Consider the following 20,040-nt stretch of genomic DNA (forward strand, 5'->3'; position numbering starts at 1 on the left):
TCAGTTGGATTCACTGTTTGCAATAATGTATTATTCGATTGTGGAATGGTAATGTCATTTGTTACAAATAAAAATAAACATGATCTTGTTACTAAAGTTTGTTTTTACTGATCCTTGCTTCTTGATCGCTAACTTTGTAATGAAACAGAATGCAACACTTGAGAACAAAATGTTACCTAATCCCATTTCTTATGTGAGTGGACATGAAAACATGTGTTCAGCACATTATTAAATCACCGAGCTTCTTTTAAAACCTCTTTAGAGATAAGTGGAAGAAAACCTCTTTTGTCCTGTTACTTCTGTAAGGACTAAAATGAAATTTGTGAAGTAAAGAAAAACCTGTTTTAAGTAATTATAGCTTTATTAATAAGAAGTATGAAATTACTGTTATTAAAACAGTATTGTTTTAATGACTTGGAAAATAGTTAAATACTGTTGGAAACTACGTCTTAAAATATTGTAACAGGGATATGAATAATTACATAAATTGAAATGTTAGGTAGAAAACAGCTTACTACTGAAGAACATGGTGGTGGGAAAAAAGGTGTGTAGTGTGATGAATACATAGAGCAAAATTTTGAGAGATGTGTGCCATATTAAAGTTTTCAGTTTAGACGCAAAGATTTGAACAAAGACTATCCAGCAAGAAAAAAACTACCGCCAGCTGAAAGGCAGGGAATACAATGAACATTGAGAAATATTCTATGTCACATGGGTATATGTAGTTATGCTATATATTAAGCTGTATATAAAGTAAATGTATTTTGACACATTAAATTGTACTGTGCCAGATAGGTATATCTGTTACTCAGGATGGCATCTCTATATTACCCAACATTATAATATTAGCCAGCCTAAGCAAAACTTGAGAAAAAAATGGGGATTTGCACACGTCTTCACTGAAAGGTAAAGAGGAAGAAGACTACAGATACCTAGTAATTTTTCTTCTGAGAGAAGAGAGGAGCTAAAGAAAATACAGACAAACCAATGATATTCCCACTGTTCACTGAATTCCAGAAATAAAACTGGAACTACCAACACTCTGGGTACATTTAAGAAATTTAGACTGGATATTTTATATCCAGTATGGCTAAGTTTAATGTAAGATAGTAAGAATAGTCTCAGGCATAGTTCAGGAACACTGGGAAAAATGGCTTGCTAAATGTGACTTTGAGAGACATGCTCATTAGTCATGTTATTGTTATCCCAGTCATTTCAGTGAAACAAACACTTTCATAATTCTGTTTTATCCCAACTAACAAATACTTCCAGAGATCATGTAGGTATACAAGTATGATCTATGCTCTTTAAGATCAAATGATCATCAACCAAACTGTTTACATTTTGAGTTGTCTTTCCTTTGCATGGAGGAAAGATTTTGCTTTAAGAGGTCTGAACCAGTTGAACTGAAAATGAAAGCTCAGTTCATCCATCACAACTAAATACAGAAAGAAAAAACAACCCACATCTGTTTCATTTTCAGACCACAGGACAGTTGTTCAGATAGATAGCAGTCATGTTCCTATTCAGAGAACCTTGAAGTAACAGTATAGCAAATAAAATAACCACTGCATGTGATAATACAATTACAGAGGTCCTTATATTGTAGAAGTAGATGGTGAATGGCAGTTACTGTCAAGACTGGTACATCTCCATAATCACAAAAATGAACTGTTGGAAACTCTACCATCACTAGTCAGACTGATATGCAAAGGGTAAGATACACATTTTGACACATATGAGAAGTGTGACAGCTTCATGTGAGGTCAGAGAAGTCAAAAAAGCAGGATTCTTTATAAGTAAGTCAATGCTCTTTGGAACTTGTAGATTTTGAGGAAAGTTACTTTTGGCTCAAAACAGAAAATGCAGAAAGATACAAATGGTATCTTACTTAATAAATGGTACTTCCTCCACTCCTTCCTGCCAGGGGCCAGATGACAGCAGATATAAACAGATCTTTTATATAATTTACCCATATTCAGTACTGAAAGGGGAATAAAGAAGGAACAAAAACTTAGGTTTGCTTTTTATTTTAAAAAAAAGAGAGTTTGTCACCAATAGAGTCATGGATAAAGTTTAGTGTAACAGAAAAATATTATGGCAGTATTGGAAAATGATCTTACCAGTAAAGTTGATGGGCTACTTGGATGCTCTGAAGAGAACGATTCAGCAGGAGTTTCACTAGAGGGCTTTTAAGACTCCACTCAAACTTGAGCACCTTAACAGAAAAAGTAATAATAAGTATCACGTGTATGCTGGCTTCATCGTCTGTCCTTTTTAACAAAATTAATCAGCAAGGACTCAAAACTTAGTTTGAATAAAGCAAGCTGACATATGGAGAACGGCCAAGCAATGCAATGAGCAAAAAATCTTCAGGACACTAGTATCTGCCATCATCTGTAAGACAGGCAGATATTACCCTAATTCTGGCTCTGTTAACTTATATGTAGATATGCAGCTTCTCTTTCCTCACTTAAAACTATGAATGGTATGTTTAAGTTTATCTGATTACTTGGTTGGCAAAAGCTGTGGAAGGTGAAAGGTCACATAAGCATCCAACCACGTGAATGCTGTAAAGCGATGCAGGTTCCACTGGTTCACAGTAGTGTATTAACATAAATATATTCATACACATATATATATCGGAGAGTCACCTGGGAGCTCTAGTTGACAGCAAACTAAGCATGGTCCAGCAATGTGCCCTCATGGCCAAGAAGGCCAATGGTATTCTGGTGTTCATCAAGAATAGTGCGGCCAGTAGGTTGAGGGAGGTTCTCCTCCTCATTTACTCTGACCTGTTGAGGCCTCATCTTGGAGACAGTCCAGTGGAAGATACAAAGGCTACAAAGATGATAAGGGGACTAGAACATCTTAAGAGGAAAGGCTGTGGAGTTGTTCAGCCTGTAGAAGACTGAATGAAGACCTTATCAACACTTATAAATACTTAGGAGTTTAAAGGATGAGATGAGCCCTTTTTTCTGTAGTGCCCAGTGACAGGACAAGGTATAAACAGCACAAGCTGGAACAAGTTCTACTTGAACACGAGAAACTTTACTGTGAGGGAGAGGAAACCCTGGCACAGGCTGCCCAGGTTGTGGAGTCTCTTTCTCTGGAGGTTTTCAAAACCTCCGTGCAATCTGATTGGGGTGAACCTACTTTAGCAGGAAGGTTGGACTGGATGAACTCTAGAGGTTATTTCCAATCTACCAATTTGTGATTCTGTATGATATCTATCTAGATATGTGTATATATGTATGTATTTATATATGTATATTTTTTAAAATACAAAACTCAACTCTGAACTGTGAAAAGTAAGCAATCCATGTGTACAGTGTCACAAAATATGGGGATAATATTTTGAAAGGTTCCACCTTAACTGCAATGTGAGACCTATTCAGCCACAAAGTGACTCTTCAGAAGCAGCAGATCCATACCTTGCAAAACATTAATTTCCAGTGAAATGCAATAAATCTATAAAAAGACAATTCCACATCTAAATCACCCTGATTATTCTGTACTGACAATGACTTTCCCCATATATATTATATTTAAAAAACTTATATTTGTTTTAACACCATTTGCTTCCTTGACTGCAATGAAGCCATGACACCACCAGCCCCTGATTTGGCAGTCACAGCAGAATTTCTCTTGTTCATATGCATTTTTTATTTTACTTTGTTACTTGAAAACAGCTTATTGTAGCACACAGAAATGTTCAATCAGCATGCCAAAACAACTAAATTCTCAAGTGGAAAACAGTCTACAGCTCAGCCCTGTTGTTAATTCAATCATTGCACCAACTTACCAGCCTTTCTTATTTATTCCTCTTCCAATATATCAATCAAACTGAAAGAATCAAAAGAATTTAATAATGTTATTGATCCAGACAGAAGACTTCCTTGGCTACCAATTTCTTCCTTACCTGAACCAGCTGTGGGAGGTATTCCAACAATTCATCATTTGACATATTTTCTATTTGTTGGACTGCTGTTCTGCGAATATCTTGATCTGGAAAACTAGAGCAAATCAAACAGATATTATTAAGAGCTACTGAACCACTCCAACTCCCCCGAGCTCTCATTGATGTAAAATGTTAGAAAAACAGGTTTTCTCTCAAAATGGAATAGGTAAAAAAAAATCAATTCATTAGCTTTCTTGTAACAAGAGTTCAGAAACACAGAGTGGATAACTTAATTGGACTGATTGTTAGAGTGTCATGCAGGGAAAAAAACATCCTGATTTTCAAATACCTTTTCTAATTCCAACTATTATGTGTTGTAATTTCCTGAAATATGAAGTAAACTATGGATCTTCTCTTGCTGCTTTTACTCACCTGAAGTACCATGGGAACTTTTAACAGTCACTTGTAGACTTATTTTGTTTCTGAGCAAGAACAATAAAAATCTTGACATTTTCCACACAAAAAGGATTCATTTCAGATAACTTACACCCATGTTAGCTCTCCTGGCTCACATCATAACACAATAACAAGTATCTTTTAAAAAAAATAATTTTGAAATGCAAAATCCATTTTATTTTTAGTTTTTCTATCGAAAAATTTAGTAAAAAAACAGCAGCTTCCCCTAGAAAGACTCCAAATCAGTGAAACAGTCATTTCCAATGCGAATATGTTGGAGTATTCAGCATAAGCTCTATTCTCAACAATTCTTGGCTGAACCCAGAGTGGCTGTAGCCTAATATAGGATTTTGTGATGGAGCTCTAATTGTAAAAATGATAAAAGAGGAAAACATAGTGTAGCAGCAACGATAAAACAGGAAACTAAGGGTGGATAACATGGCTGGTCAATGTTCTTTAAAAAATAAAAAGAATGACATTTTGATGACATCTGATCAAAACTGACTCTTAATAGAACATTATCTCTGTTTTCAGAGAAAAACACAAAAAGTATAGTGTTTCTTTTAATATTTGAAAAGTGATAAGTAATCTATTGAGGGCTTATTTTGAAAAATTAAAAGGCAAAAATCAGTTTCTCCTTTCCATGTGTTGCATTTGTGACACTAATCGTGATTACACAGACACTTTAATGTACACAGAATTTTCCTAGATTGGTTCACGGTTAGCTGTTCTGTTACTCTCCCACTTTCACAAGGAAAGGAACATATATGCTCCTCTGTATATGTCTGCTATTTGGGGTCATCCGTAACTATTGTTTCAGTATTTGAAGCTGTACATTGCCATCCCAAGAATCTTTTCTGTCTTCTCCTGAAGCAAACTGGAAATGGTCACACAGATCTTTCAGTCATCAGACCTGCAAGAGTGGCCATCTCTGTCAACAGGGAAACAAAAAGTCTTCAAACAGCATCACAGTCAATTAGTTATTATTCAAAAGAGCTTCTGGGCTTTGATCCAGTTCTCTGAGGGCAAGTATCTGCCCCCTAAAAAGTGATGAATCTCTACCCTTTGAACTGTTATGTCCATTAGAATCTTTTGAAAATCTCTTAAGTTTTTTTTTAGTGTAGACATAAATATAAACAATGACTAAAGGACACAGATTACCCTGTCATCCTGGAGAAAGTCCTTTGAAATCAGAACCATCATGTATGACAGAAGGTGTCACGGGGCCACCAGTATTACTGCTTTATGAGCAAAACACAGACTGCTCTCTACTTAGATTCCCATTCAGCACCTTTTGCCAACAATACACCCATTAGAAAAATAAATCAGAAGTGAAACATGGGAGACAGTACCGCACTTGTAGTAATGATTACTTATTGCTGTCAAGAGAGAAAGAGAAGAAATTGTACAGACAAGTGCTCAGAAGTATTATGACACCTGCAGCTCTAAACTTGAGCTTTAAGTTCAATAAAACAAGCTGAAGCAAAACAATATGTACACTTTGATCATCAAATTAACTACAGGATGTTAAATAAAAATGTGGGTATTTTTTTCTAAAAAGGCTAACATTTGGACTTACTTGAAAGACCTGGCTTTCTGGGCTGCAAACAGCTGTAGCACTTTCAAACTCCTTTTAACAATGCGGTTGGAGTCTGTTTTTATTATTTTGTTTGTTTGTTGTGATACATATTTGATGATGTTTTTAATAGACTTTATAATTGTTTGTATAAAGCTGAAAGGGCATTGATGGGGAGAGAGGGAATACATTATAAATAAATTATCTTGATAGCCCCAAATTAGCCTATTTTGCAAGGATTATTATTTTACTTATTTATTCTAGGCAACATATTAGGAATACAAAGCTGCTACTTTAATATTCACGCGGCTATTTAGAACAAAACATATTTGAAGAAGGACTGCATATTAAAAAAGAATAATCCCCTTCATATCACCCTATCTACTAATTATGGAATTGCTCCTAAGGCCTGTGTGCCAAGCTTGTGCAGATAATATGGAAATTAGACTTTCCCTTTCCCTTCTTACCTAGTTCAACAGGTTACTGAACAGTGAAATATGCTCTATACAGGGACCAAGTCAAGCAGAAAAATGTTATTACTTAGTTACTGCTTGTACTTACTATTAGCAAACATTTGAATATATGCAATGCTATGATGAGTGAAACTCTCATATTTTTTTCCAACTAAAGAAAGAACAACAAAATTGTTCAAATCCCCAACCTTTCCAGAAAATTCAACAGCTAACATTTGATTTGTTTAGAATTCATTTGCTCTAAGTCAAAACATCAGCTATATCTAAATTAGCAAAAGCATCTCTAGGATATGTGGTTAGAATAACCATGTGTTCAAATGCATAGGCATGGTGGTGAAAAATCTACAGGCTAGTTTGCTTCAGATGCCGTGTCCCTTGCCATTCTTCTTGAATGAGATTTAGGTAATGTGTTGGACCTGATTACTTAACTGATTCCTGGAATTTGTAAATCTTGAGGTCAGCTTGAGGCCCACTTGAATCTTTTTGAAAGAATGAGCAGTTAACATGTTCTTTTAACTACCTGACAATTTGTTAAGCCTCAGATATAATATCCCTTGCTCTCTTGAATTGGTCACAGACATTGATACAATAGAAAAATATTTCCTTCTATTTGTTTTACCCCTTACATTTGTATTTGAGCAAATATTTAACATCCTCAGAAACACTAGAAATACAGGAAATACTTATGAACTGAACTATTATTACATGGTGCTTATGCTACTCATGCTTAGACACATCAGTTTATTTGCTAAAAGTAAATATCAGGGTAAGTTCTAGAAGCATATCTGAATAAAAAATCTCACCCTTCACATGCCTAGAAATCATAGCATCCTGTATTCTAGTAATTAATTTGGGCTTGAGGTTATTTTTTTTCCAGTGAATAATCTTGCAAACTTTTAAGTATTCCATCAAATCTGATTTTAGTAATCCATAAATTATTCTTGATTAGAGGACACAATTAATGGATTATTTTGTTTTGTGACTCAGTGCAACAGAAATCACTTTAGGCGTAAGAGAAAGAGCTTCACAATTTAGATATTAGAGTACATGGCTTGCTACAAATACTACAAAATTATTTACACATACTTAAAACTCTGGAAGCAGAGAAGTGAGATGACTGTATCACAATGAATTCAATATTCCAGTCTTTAAGGGTACTGTCCTAAGGAAGAGGAGCTCATCTACATCAGATCAATTTTACAAAGGATTTGAATCATTGATCATCAGGTTCCTGACATGTGGCCTCTGATAATGGTTTCAGAGAGGAAGAAGATTTAGGTACCTCTCTTCCCTAGTTGTCTTATGGTTATCACCAAAATCTCTGGGAATTTAGCTAGAAAAAAAAAGCAACTTAAATCAAAAGCTTTTAACAATGTTTGTACAACTCTATTTGCTTAGTTTCAAAATGATCATTTTCATTTAGGTGGCAAATTACTTCTAGTTGTATTTTTTTGCCTCAATAATCTATTGGTCTATAAATAATTAAGTGAACAGAACTATGGTGTTCCCCTTTTATTTCCCTGATTGCATTGCAATATATTATAGCTTTCCTCTTTTGGCTGATTTTATTTGTTATCCCTTCAGGTATTTTCCACAAAGGGATTGTGACTTCTTAAAAGTTTGTCCCACATTTACGCATTGAAAAAGAGTGTAGTACCTAGCAATAGGCCACATAATGTAACTTTAAATCTCCCATTCACAGTTAATCTCACAGCCTGGATTATATTTAAGTTATGAGTCTGATTTCCTTTTATATTTAACCTCAACACCCACTTTGCTGTTTTGTTCTTCCCTCCCTGAATGATGCCAATGATTGACAGCCACGCATTTTATAACTTCTAAGTAGCTGTTAGCTTTTAGATCTCCCTTGGGACTTCAAGATAGCTTTTGTAAAAGTTGGATTTTGAGCTGGATGAGAATAGATTACGATTTGCTTAGAAACAAGAACAACTTACAGTCTTTGATTCTTTTCATATATATAGCCAGTCGGGACTATTTGTCTAGCTGTATCTTTCAGCTAAATCAGAATCAAACAGATAACTAAATGCTGTTGAGGCATCTTGTGGATTTGTAAAATTCTTTTGAGATTTTAGTACCTGCTAGTGGTGATTTGATTGTCAATGAGAGATAGAAGTACATTTCATTTTTAACAATTTTATTATCCTAATTTTATCTCAAAGTCTTAAATAAACTTATGATGAAAGATATTCATCAGGTAAATGGAACTATACATTCACTACATTTTCTAGTATGTGAGGATCTCTATAGACCTTTCATGAGCCATCTTTTAAATTAGAGACTTATGTCAAACTTTTCTGAAATTTTTTTCATTTTTTTTCTTGCATTTTCAAAGAAGAAAGACTTCGGTCCTATAAAATGCATGAAATCTGGTAGAAACAAGGAAGGCTGGGCTAGCAAACCTACCTGAATGAAGATGTCAATGTAAAACAGAAAAACTCTGTAAGTAGTAAAGGATATCATATCACAGTTGTGTGTAACTAGGCCAGGAGAGAAAGTATGGAAGAAGTGTTTAAAATAACAGACAGATAAATTTTGTATGTCAATTTAAGTATTAAAAAAATAATTAGTAAGGAAGAGAAAATAAATTTAAAGAATAATGATTAAGGAATTCTTTTCAGTTTAGCGCACATTAGCAAGGCTTATTTGCTTTCTGTTGGTGATTATTTTTTTCCATTTCTTTGAAGTCAAGAAAACATTGTGTGACCATATGAAGATTAGGAAATGGCAAGGACTAAAAGAAAGTACAGAAAGATAACAAATCTGGTTAGTAAAAAGGATACTGGATTTTCAAAGTTTTCAGTTAAAAAAGAGTAATATATTCACTCATTTTGATAAGACATGTGAGACCTCTCCAGTTCCACACATTGCAAAGTTCGTGGTCAGATATAGCTTCAGCTGATCAATTGGTAGACAGATATGTAGAACTGACTCACTGAAAATATACTTTAAATAATGCTTACACAGATTTTCTACGGGAAATTCTGACTAAAACAACAATAATTTTAAGATGTCTTGGATACCACACAGTGAATCAAATCTTAGAAGAGAATAAGAGCGGGAAAGAAGCCACAAAACCAGTTTCCCATTTGAAACCTGTATGATCTAGAAGGTTCTTACCACCCCAAAGACAAATCAGCTCTGTTACATTAAAACAAAAGAATAAAATATTATTATTTACAGATTTTGCCTCTTGATTAGATTGTACATTTATGTATAGAAAACATGCCATATCCTACATAGATGTCCATCATTAGTTTTCCTACTATAGCTGTCTGTTGTAGTATCTTCATATTTATTACTAAGAAAGCTAAAAATGGTTAAAGGTAGTTAAAAAAAAATCATATCCTGATGTTTAAAATGCAGAGTGGTTTATTCCTAACAATGCATATAAGTTATTGCTAAATTTCATGTATGTTACTACAAAGCAGTTTTAAAGCTTTATCAGTAGCATGTTCTGTACATCAAAGTATCAAATTATAGACTGTTGCTTTGTTCTTATCTCATTTCTTTGCATAAGTCTGTGCCTACTCTCCACATTGATTTCCAACTACAGCCTTTTAAACCAAGTAAGATGCAAACAGGCAAGAGATGCTCTAGCTGTATGTTTGATAAGTACTCTTTTGGACATTCTGTTGTGGATTCTCAAGGAACGGTTTAAATTCTGCTTTTATTAAAACAATGACAGTCTGATTTAATAATTTTAAATCAACTTGGCTTTCAAAGTTATAAGAACAAAATCTGGCTTGAAGCTATCACATCTTATTATAATTACTGGTTAGAAAGTGAGTTGCACATATAGTGGTATATAACCTAAGCTCTGAAACTCAATAGCTACTCTGCTACATAATGTGAAAATCAACAATTATACTGTGAGAGTTAGAGGCTGAGGGATGCTATAACCAAAAGGGCACCTTCTCTGGTCAAGGAGAGGCAGGAGTCCTAACTTCTACTCAACTTGACAAGGGATTAAGTAAGGTAATAGAAAACCCCTCTGACACCTTAATGTCTGATCTCAGCCTCCTCTAATTGGACACATGGTTTTAATGGAATGTCTTTTTCTGTGCTCTTGTCCTGACAAGAGTTAGAATTTAGCAGGAATTTTCTAGGAAAAAATGTTTAGCCTACCAGAGAGGTTATGCCTTCACTTTCAATGTCTATGTAAAAAAGTTGTCTCTTCAGAATCGCTGCAGACATGCACAATGCTGGAAAATGAGGTACCTTCTTTGGTGTCCATTTCCTGATTCTTACTTGGTTTCCTAATTCCCAGCGACAATGCCTCATAGGACTGCATGTGTGCTGTAGATGTGCCAGAAAAGGAAGGTTGGAGAAAACACTTTACTGTTTGGGTTAATGGATATATTTGGGCTTTCATTTTCGAGGATTTGAATAATAAGATAACCTGACAGAAAAATGTAAGTACGGATGTTCTATACATACACAAAACATTGCTATGTTAGCAACACATCATAAATGGTAGCATTTCTAATACTGCTTGTGGTTTCTTTTTGTCATCAAGAAAATTCACGGGATAAACAAGTTGACTGGTGTCATTTCCCTGGCTAGTGTGCCATGCAATGTAGATACAGTTACAGACAGCTCTAACTCCACTAAAGCTTGGCTTTTTACCAGTCTCAATAAGTGAAGTCAATGGTAAAATGCACAGGGCACCAATAAGCAGTGCTGAGTAGGAGGGACCAGCTTTATACTTCCTGCCTTAGGGAAAATTTTATTTTTCAGGCAATGGATTATCATCCGTCCCTGAAATTAGAGGTGAAACTAAGAGTGTAAAATCTTATTCTACACTTCCCTCTGCCATTCTCTCCATTCTGTCTTTATTGATTAAAGAAGCTTTCTTCTGGGGCTTTAAGAAGCTTTCTTCTTTATTGATTAAAGAAGCTTTCTCTGGGGCTTTAAGAATAAATGCACTTGCTGCAAGTGCTGGATGCAAGATTGTTGCTGAATTTATCTGTGAAATGTACCATGATTTTGTTTCCAATTTATAAAAATTCTTCCTTTCTAATACATAAATGGGTATGTTACCATTTGGCTGTCTTGAGATGTGACTGCAAAGGAGAAGAGTATAAGCTAGAGAGACACACTCAAAGAACAAGAAATATCTATTAAATTGTACATTTAACTTTGTAGTGAACAAAACTATTTAGAAGTTTCAGAAAGTTGCAAAGACTATTTTAACTCAGATGCACAATAATGGGGCTTGATCTGATAGGTCATGATACCTCTCCCTAAGCTCCATGATGTTGTCTTCCAAGCCAAACAATGAGGAAGCATCTCAAATCATTTTAGTTCCCTTATCCTTGCAAATGTGAGCTTGAGCTTAATTATCAGGACAGATGTTACTTTTCCCCTCTGAGAAGAGGATAATATAGGGTCCCCAGTCCAAGGCTTCCAAAAGTGACTAGTGATTTTGAGCACCTTCTCTAAACTGTATTAAGAATAAGCCTGTAGCATAAATTCCAGTTCTCTTTAAAATACTGCAAACTGAAGTGCCAGAAAAGAAAGCATCCAAAATCTGGAGTGAATGAAATTTCTTAGTCTTTTTCATGGTATTGCTAACAATGTGGTAACTTGTGGTACTTAGAAATGACACAACATAGAGCTGAACTGTGGATGTCCTTGCTACAGGATGTTCTGAAAGCTGAACGTTTACGTGGAATTGACATTTACTTGGAAAAATTTGACAGGGTTCTTAAACTAAAAAAGCCTGCCCCAGAAAGTTTCTGGGTTGCAGATAACCAGAAGCAGCACAGTTCCGTATGTTTGGCCCATTGTCATTGTCTTCCTTAATTATCTGTCATTGGTCACTATCAGAGACAGGATGCACTTTTGAGCTGCTCCTGCATTCAGCTCCTGCATTCTTCCATTATGTTAACAATACAGTAGAACAGCTCTGACTGACTTTATTTACCTTATTATTGATTTGGTAGTGATGGTAATGCAAGTCCTTAAAATAGACATGAATATATAAAGAGAATTTCTTTTATATCCTGCTCACGTTTTATATGAACTTGAATCTTTCATCTGCATCTCAGTAATCACAAGAAATCAGAGAGCTGTTTTGTGGATGATACAAGTGAGGAACTGAGTTGATGAATTGTCAGCGACAAACATAATACAGGATAGAGTTGAATGAACCTTCAAAAACAGCTCAGTTACAGAGCCTACAAAACAAAGTCAGTGAAGGCAATGGTGAAAGAAAGTTGGACCCTATCCAGTGTTACTTTTCAAAATGATTGAAATCTGAGGAAATGAGAACCAAGACAAATCTCAGAAACCCATTTATATGGAAAATACTCCTCTTCTTCAACCCACACACTCAGTCTGCATACACATGTCTCTCAGCATTTAAACCACAGGACCTAGACCTCTCTGAGACTAGTCTTTAAGGAAATGGAAGCCTTGTTTCTTAAGGTTAACTTCCCAGTTGTTCACACACCTACAAAATATTGAGGATACATGAATAATAGAAATTTTTTTAAAAAGAAGATTTGTACTGGGATCCAGAACTTCTTTCTGCAGCATTAGCATGAAAAGGAATAAAAAATAAAAAGAAGTTTTATTATCATTTGTTAGAAAGAAACTAAAGGGACAAATGAGCTAAGACCTGGATAAGTAATACTTGTTCTTTGGCACAGCTGCAGGTGCCAGCCACTCCCAATGACAGAAGCAGGAGAGACAAAGTGGTAACATCTTTCCATCCTTTCATGCCAGCAATCTTTGTGATAGAAGGAAAAGTGTGTACATGGCATCCACTATGTACTAAGAAGCTCTGTGACAGGCTGAGTCATATTAAATATCCTGTGAAGCACCTGGCAGGGCTGAATATTCTTCACCACACCCTGATGAAGAGCGTCTTCAAAGAAAAATCAAGTCCTTCATTTGCAGAAATACCACCCATATACAGAAACAGAATTTGACAAAAGGTCTGATCTGAAAGTCTGTTCTGACAAACTATTTATAAATCTGTTGCTGCTCTGGAGTGCAGAAGACAACACACTGCCCATTTAGACTACTTTCTACATGATTTTTTATTAATTGAAAGGGATTCTAGTAATGTAGTAATGGTAAATAAGATGGTGATATTATATGTGCTCCAGAAGCTGATGTTTCAGAATCTTTGCTTCCTTTATTCCCCCTAAATGTAAAAAAGATATGTATGCAAATATGTGTAACTGCTAATAGCGCAGATATAAACCTGAGACATGAGTATTCAGAGGGAAACATCAGTGTTCAGTTTTATAATATTAAATAATGTGGAGGTGAGTGAATACTTTTCTCAAGTAAAGCATTAGGTGAGGTCTATTTTTTCTAAAGGTACAACATGCAACTGAGATTGCAAACCTGATGCTTACTCAGACATGCAAGGACTTGATAAACCAAATTTGCTCAGCCATATCATTCACACATTTAATGCTTTCACAGGTAGGTCACTTAATGCAAAATACCTCCCAGGCTTCTGGAGGAAATGAAACTGCTGACACATTCTGTCCCCTGAAGTCTGCTATTACATCATAGGCAAAGCTATTCCAGCATCAAGAAAGCCTTCCAAAAAACAATAAGCTCTCAGTGTAAGAAACAGAGGTGGAACATAAGACATCACAACAGAATTTATTCAAAGTGTGGTAAACTGACTTCAAAGTTTCACCCTATCTGCTTCAGAAAGATAGGTTACAGATGAGACTGTATGTATTTACTTGGTATCAGAATCTAGAAGTGTTTTTCAGTCCTTATCTCCCATTAGTCACTTCATGTCTGAACAGTAGCTTGAAGATATGGTGTACTATGTAAGTACTAAGTATTTGATTGATCACTTGTTACCAGAAACTGACTGAATCCACTATAAAGAATGAAACAGTCTTTTCATTATCCTGAGAAATAGAAAACCTTTGCAGCCAAGAAGGCAGGGTTGCCACATTCAACTCAAGGTTCTAACAAGAGCTGCAACTTTATATTCACTTTGACACAGGGACAGAACTGAAAGCATAGTCAGTGAACAAAAGCTTGATACTGTTCTGAGTAAACTGAAGAGTAGAATGAATCAGCACATGATCATTCTGTTTATTGCTATTTTCCTCCTAAGGTAATTTTTTCTTACCTGAAAGTCAGAAGCCCAAGTGCCTCCAGGGGGTTAGAAAATCTCCATGTCCTCAACACAGCATACATTTCTGATACAGTTGTTCGATCCCAACTGGGTGCACTGCCCAGTACCAGAGGAAGGGAGCAATTTTGATTATTGCAGTAGTAACGATAAAACCATAAGACTCTTCTCTGTTGCTCTGAGAGTCTGGAAACGAAGATTAGAAATTCAGTCTGAAATTAAAACCACCTGGAGCTTTGTGTAGCAACAAACTTTATTGTGCAGAAGGGCCAAGTCATACAGTACACTGCTTCTCAGCTAAGTATGTGTTTTCCTTGGGGTAGGATATCATTTTCTGCAGACCAGCTTCTATAAGAAAAGTGATACTTATACTGTAGATCTGTCAGCCTTGGGTTATATAAAAATGAAGTGTCAAAAGACACACATATATGGTTATTTCACTTTCCAAGCACTCTCATTTTTCTTCTCCACTGCCTCTGTTGTTGGTGGTGTACTTTTGTTTGTTTTTACTGAGGTTTTCTGACAGAGACAAAGAAGGTGCAGTTATCACCTAGCTTTCATCCCTTCCTTTGATTGTTCAAAGCAGGTGTGTCTACTTTTAGTGTACCTGCGTTTAAAGTATGGTTTAGGCACATCCACACATATACACAAGAACATGAGCTCGTGTGCACAAACAGAGTGTGATTATCCCTAGCACCAGTATGAGTTCGGAAAAAGGAAGGAAAGCTTCCATCAACTTCTATGTCAGTTCTAAAGGTCTAGCATGCCTCACTGCATTCACAAAAAAAAAGGATGCAATACCAAATTCCTCATAGAGATATTAGATATCTCAATGACATATCGATAATGTGGGCAGTCTTCATACCATATGTCACCACAATGGTAAATGCCTCAGAATATCTTCTGCAGTATATCCTCCAATTTGTCAACAACTCAGATGTCTTTGCCTCATGCATATTAAATCCTAGGTTTTTATACCATCAAGAAACAGAAAAATAAACTCCTCCTGAGAAACAAGCTCAGATAGTCTCCTTAATTTGATATCTGAGCATTCAAAAGGAAGCTCTGAGAGTGCAAGCTGAACTCCATAGAAATCATTACTGAAACCACAAACAGTGCTTTTCTTAGTCATACTTGACCAGATTGGTAACGTCTACTTAATATCATAATGGAACTGTGACTTTAAATGGGCCCAGATATTTCAGAACAAGGTGAGAGGTACTTGTAGAAGGCAGTAAGTAAATTGCCTGCTTTCAGTCAAGTGTTTCATTATCCAGATGTGTAAGTAGGGTTCAAAATTCAAGTGTTTACATTCTTTCCAAGGTCTTCTTTTTACCATTTGCAATGTTTTGGGATATTCTTAGCCAAAAAAAATATCTTAGCCTTGCTCAAACTGTCAAGATTATGGCTTTCACAGCTCATAGCAATGAGTTACATTGGCTCTGTATTCACTAGAGAACTTTGCAATTTTGAATTACCAAGCATGTAGGAACAGAGTGGTAGTACAAAGATGGGCATGATTTTACTGTCATAAGAATGAATGTTTATTTCTTTCCTTTAAGAGAATAAGCTCATAAATGTATGCAGAAGATGAATGGAATAGTGATACAAATTCTGTTATGATTTTCAGTAATCATTTCAAGAAACAGCTTCAGAATTCACAGCATCTCTATTGTGACAACGGATGCCTTTGTGTGAAGTCACATATAGTAAAAGAGATAAAAGTAGGCCTAAGACTTTATTGCCTCTCTGGTTATCTTATACATTTGGATGGTATTCTGCAGGACAGTTCAGCTAAAGGACCCCTTTTATATGTTGACTTTAAACAGAAATTTGAGCTTTCAAACAGTATCCTCCAAACTAGACAATCTGTTGTTCAGATTAAAGTAGCTAAACCCTCTACTGAGCTTGCAAAGGGAGATAAGAAATCAATCCTTGTATCGGGTTTTCTAAATAACAGATTTCTCCCTCTGACTTTACTCCAGAGGCAATGTCATTTTCTCTTTCCATGCTTTCAAGATCAGAGATGAATTTTAAGGTTGAGTGAAGTGGGTTTTTTTAGGTTTTGATTTTAATTTTCCTAGTTATAAAAAAAGTGTACATGTACATGTAATAAGACATTAAGATAGATGGTAAAAGTATTTTGCATACATATAGCATCTGAAGATTGTTATGCTAATAAGGATATTTCTTTGGCTCAATAGGGATAAGATGTTAATAAAACCTTTTTATCGATAACAATACAGTTAAATTTTTTTAAGTAGAGCTTTAGCTAAATTTTCCTCCATATAACAGCTATATTAACATATATAGCCTTCTACTCAACATAGATAAAACTAAAATATCTTAAAATCTAAATAATTCAGTGGTTTCCAGTTTACAAGTTTTTATTAATCCCTTTAGTTAAATGAAGAAAACAGCTTCTGCAAAAGCTTTGTTAGCTGGTCTTAATTATTACTCTTTTTTTTCTTTTGTGGGAAAAATAGCAAAAATGAGTTTAAATGCTTCTGAGCTATTTTTGTTCTTCATGTTCAGTACTAAAGCAGAACAAGACAAAAGGCAAAATGAGGAAAGAGCAGCAAATCTAGCAAATGCAAATTTCTGTCCCCTGACACTAATTCTCACTTACAAAGTTCTCTCTCTTAGACAGACTAGCAAAATGTGCAGTATCACAGCAATTTTTTTAGACCTGTTCCACTATTCACCCAACTGGAAGCCTTTCTGGTCACAATTTACTGCAATGGCACTCTCGTGACAACTAGTGGGCTAACTAGATTCTCATCAGGAAAGCAGCAAAAAGGAAAAGTACAAGGGAAGCTGAAAGAGGGGAAAAAGTAAGGCAGAACAAAAACAATGAATGGAGAGAAAGATGGTAGAAACAAGACTGTCATGTTCCTGGCTTCAAACTAGTCTTTTATCTTTACACTGATAACTGCTGCACAGAAGCAGGCCATATCGCATTCGAGGAGCAGCCATTATCTCAGATGGTTAGTTTTCTGGGGTTCGTATTTCAAACACAGTAATCCGAAAAGGAATCAAAGGTTCACATTTGAAATGTTTTCAGAAGTCAGCCAAAGCTGCTAGGAGAAACTAATGAATCTGCTTGGTCCTCTCTTTCTTGCTTGGTCTGGTAACAGCGCCAAAGATCACACAGCAGCACACAGTGTAGGGCTGTGAAGAGCACAAAAGCCATATGGTGAAGTTTATTTCCTTCAGTCTCATTAATTTCTTCACTAACCACCACCCAAGTGATATTGGCCACAGGGACAAGTGATCTGAGCTAGCTACCAGAGAGACAGAGGTCTGAGTCAGCTAGTGGGAAGACTATATGTCTGGACCAGTTACTGTGGAAATCCATATCTGTGTAACAGACGAAGTCCATGTGCAACCAACCAAGTTGTAATGTGGTTGTTAAGCTTTGGGGGTTTGAATGTCTGGGTGTCAGCAGCTGAGGAGAGCAGAGTATCTAGGGTGAGCTCCTGGATAGGCTGTCTGAGTACAGCTACTGAACTAATAAATATTTTGATAGTATATCCAAATATATACATATGAATGTATATATGTATGTGTAAATGTTTCACTAGCAATCTTTGATGCTGATCAGGCAGAGAGGAGGAATGGAATCAAGCTGCCAGTGCTGGCTGTTTTGTGGCAGTACTGTACGCTTTTGTGTGTGCTGGTAAATGTACTACTTTCTACCTGAGTTGATTTGTTGGTATTCCTATCAGGAATACACACTTCACCTCTCTAGCTGAACCAAGGGACATGAAGCCCTAACAGCCTTGCAGTTATTACACTACTGGATTCAACAGCCTATTACAAGGACAACCATGCAGCCATCTGATTTTAAACATTCTTTCTGCTTCTTTTACCATAGGGTTAGGTTAAGAACATTTTCTATCCATGTACATATTCCCTCTGCTTTCAATAGAAGGAACAAAAGGATCCTGACAATCTGAGCAAGGTTGCTTGTGTTTTCTAACCACAGACACTCACTTACTTCAAAATCATATTTGAGGCTTCAACATATGGAGATATTGCCACTGAAAAGCTACATAAATCCCTCTCTTTTTCTTGATATATGAAAAAAAAGGAAGTGATCTTCACATATCATGGTAACAACATGTTTTGATACCAATATGTTGTTTCAACTTTTTAAAATGAAAATCTATCATGACTGACGAAGGTAAAAAGAATTCCTCTTTTATATATATATATATATATATATATATATATAAAAAAAGGCTGGTAAGTTTCTTTTGATCAGAAAGTACTTGAAATTGAAATTCCTTCATTCAAATCCCTAACATGCTATCTTTCATCTTGATGATTCATTTAGCAGACCACCTCTGCCCGTAAGATAAGATACCTGAAAACAACAAGCTGGAACAAAACAGGACTACCATTTTCTTTCTTCCCAGGACCAGTTATTGAATGTTACCAAAGCCTTAACTCCAACATGGTGACTTTTTGTGATCTCTTCCCTTCGTACTCCCACAGAACCCAAATTTGTTGTATTAGGGATGTTATAGAGTCTACCCTTGCGTGGTCTTTGTAATATGTATTTATGAACCTATTATCCATGAATTTGTGTATAGCCTTCAAGAATCTGATGATGTTGTCTACTTCCACAGCTTTGTGACGGCAAATTTTACAAGTTCGCTGCTGATTGTCTAACTTCCACTTGTTGACAATATATCTCCTACTTGTTTCATTGATTGTCCCTAGTTTGATTATTGCGAGATTGGATGATGCATTCACCTTGTCCACCACCATCTTGATTTTGTAAAAATTAATCACATATACATACACACACATCCTCTAGTCTCCAAACTAAGGAGTCCCAGCCTTTTTGGCTTGTCTTGGTCAGGCAGCTGCTTAATCCATTTAATCATTTCAGTTCCCCTTGTCTGTGCATTTGCCACATCTAACATGTCCTTCCTGAGTCATGTAGACAAGAACTATACAGCATACTCAAAATACAGTACACCAAGGTTTTAGACAGCAGTAAAATGGCATATAGTGGCTTTTTCTTTACACTCTTCTCAGTGGATGTCTAATATTTTGTTGGCACTTTTAGCTGTTGCTGCACATTGTACTCAAGTTCAGGGAAATACTAGCAGCAACATCAATATGTATTTCCTGCTTTGAATTCAGAATTGGAAGTTACAGTGGCATGTACAATGCATAGATAATTTTTCCTTAAAGACACCCCCCTAAGTTTATCTGCACTAAAGCTCATCTGCTGTGGTTTTGTCCAGTTTTATAAGGTCCTTTTGAATCTCCCCTCCATAGCACAGGGTCTGACAATCTGGAAGAGCTTAGTAACATCTGCAAACCTGCATGTCATTAATGAAAATACTAAACAAAACTGCTCCCAACCCTGAGTACCGAAAGATCCTACTGCTGATTCTTCCATTCTGGAAAGCCACCATTAAACATCCAATCTTTAACCAGTTTTCCTCTAATCTCCATGACAACTTCATTTCTTTAACAA

At 35.8% G+C, this 20,040-nt stretch overlaps 1 protein-coding gene across 1 annotated transcript in view; it reads right to left on the minus strand.

The window, feature by feature from the left end:
* The window catches only part of PIK3C2G (phosphatidylinositol-4-phosphate 3-kinase catalytic subunit type 2 gamma), a 200,942-nt gene that overhangs the window by 108,382 nt on the left and 72,520 nt on the right, over positions 1-20,040 (minus strand). Inside the window, exons 15-17 of the mRNA XM_061988856.1 lie at positions 14,541-14,729; positions 3,923-4,016; positions 2,124-2,218 (exon numbers count right to left, since the gene is read on the minus strand). Of these exons, the coding sequence (XP_061844840.1) occupies positions 2,124-2,218; positions 3,923-4,016; positions 14,541-14,729 (378 nt within the window). The remainder of the gene's footprint in view (positions 1-2,123; positions 2,219-3,922; positions 4,017-14,540; positions 14,730-20,040) is intronic.

The sequence above is a fragment of the Colius striatus genome, chromosome 1 (genome assembly GCF_028858725.1).
Source record: "Colius striatus isolate bColStr4 chromosome 1, bColStr4.1.hap1, whole genome shotgun sequence".
NCBI lineage: Eukaryota > Metazoa > Chordata > Aves > Coliiformes > Coliidae > Colius > Colius striatus.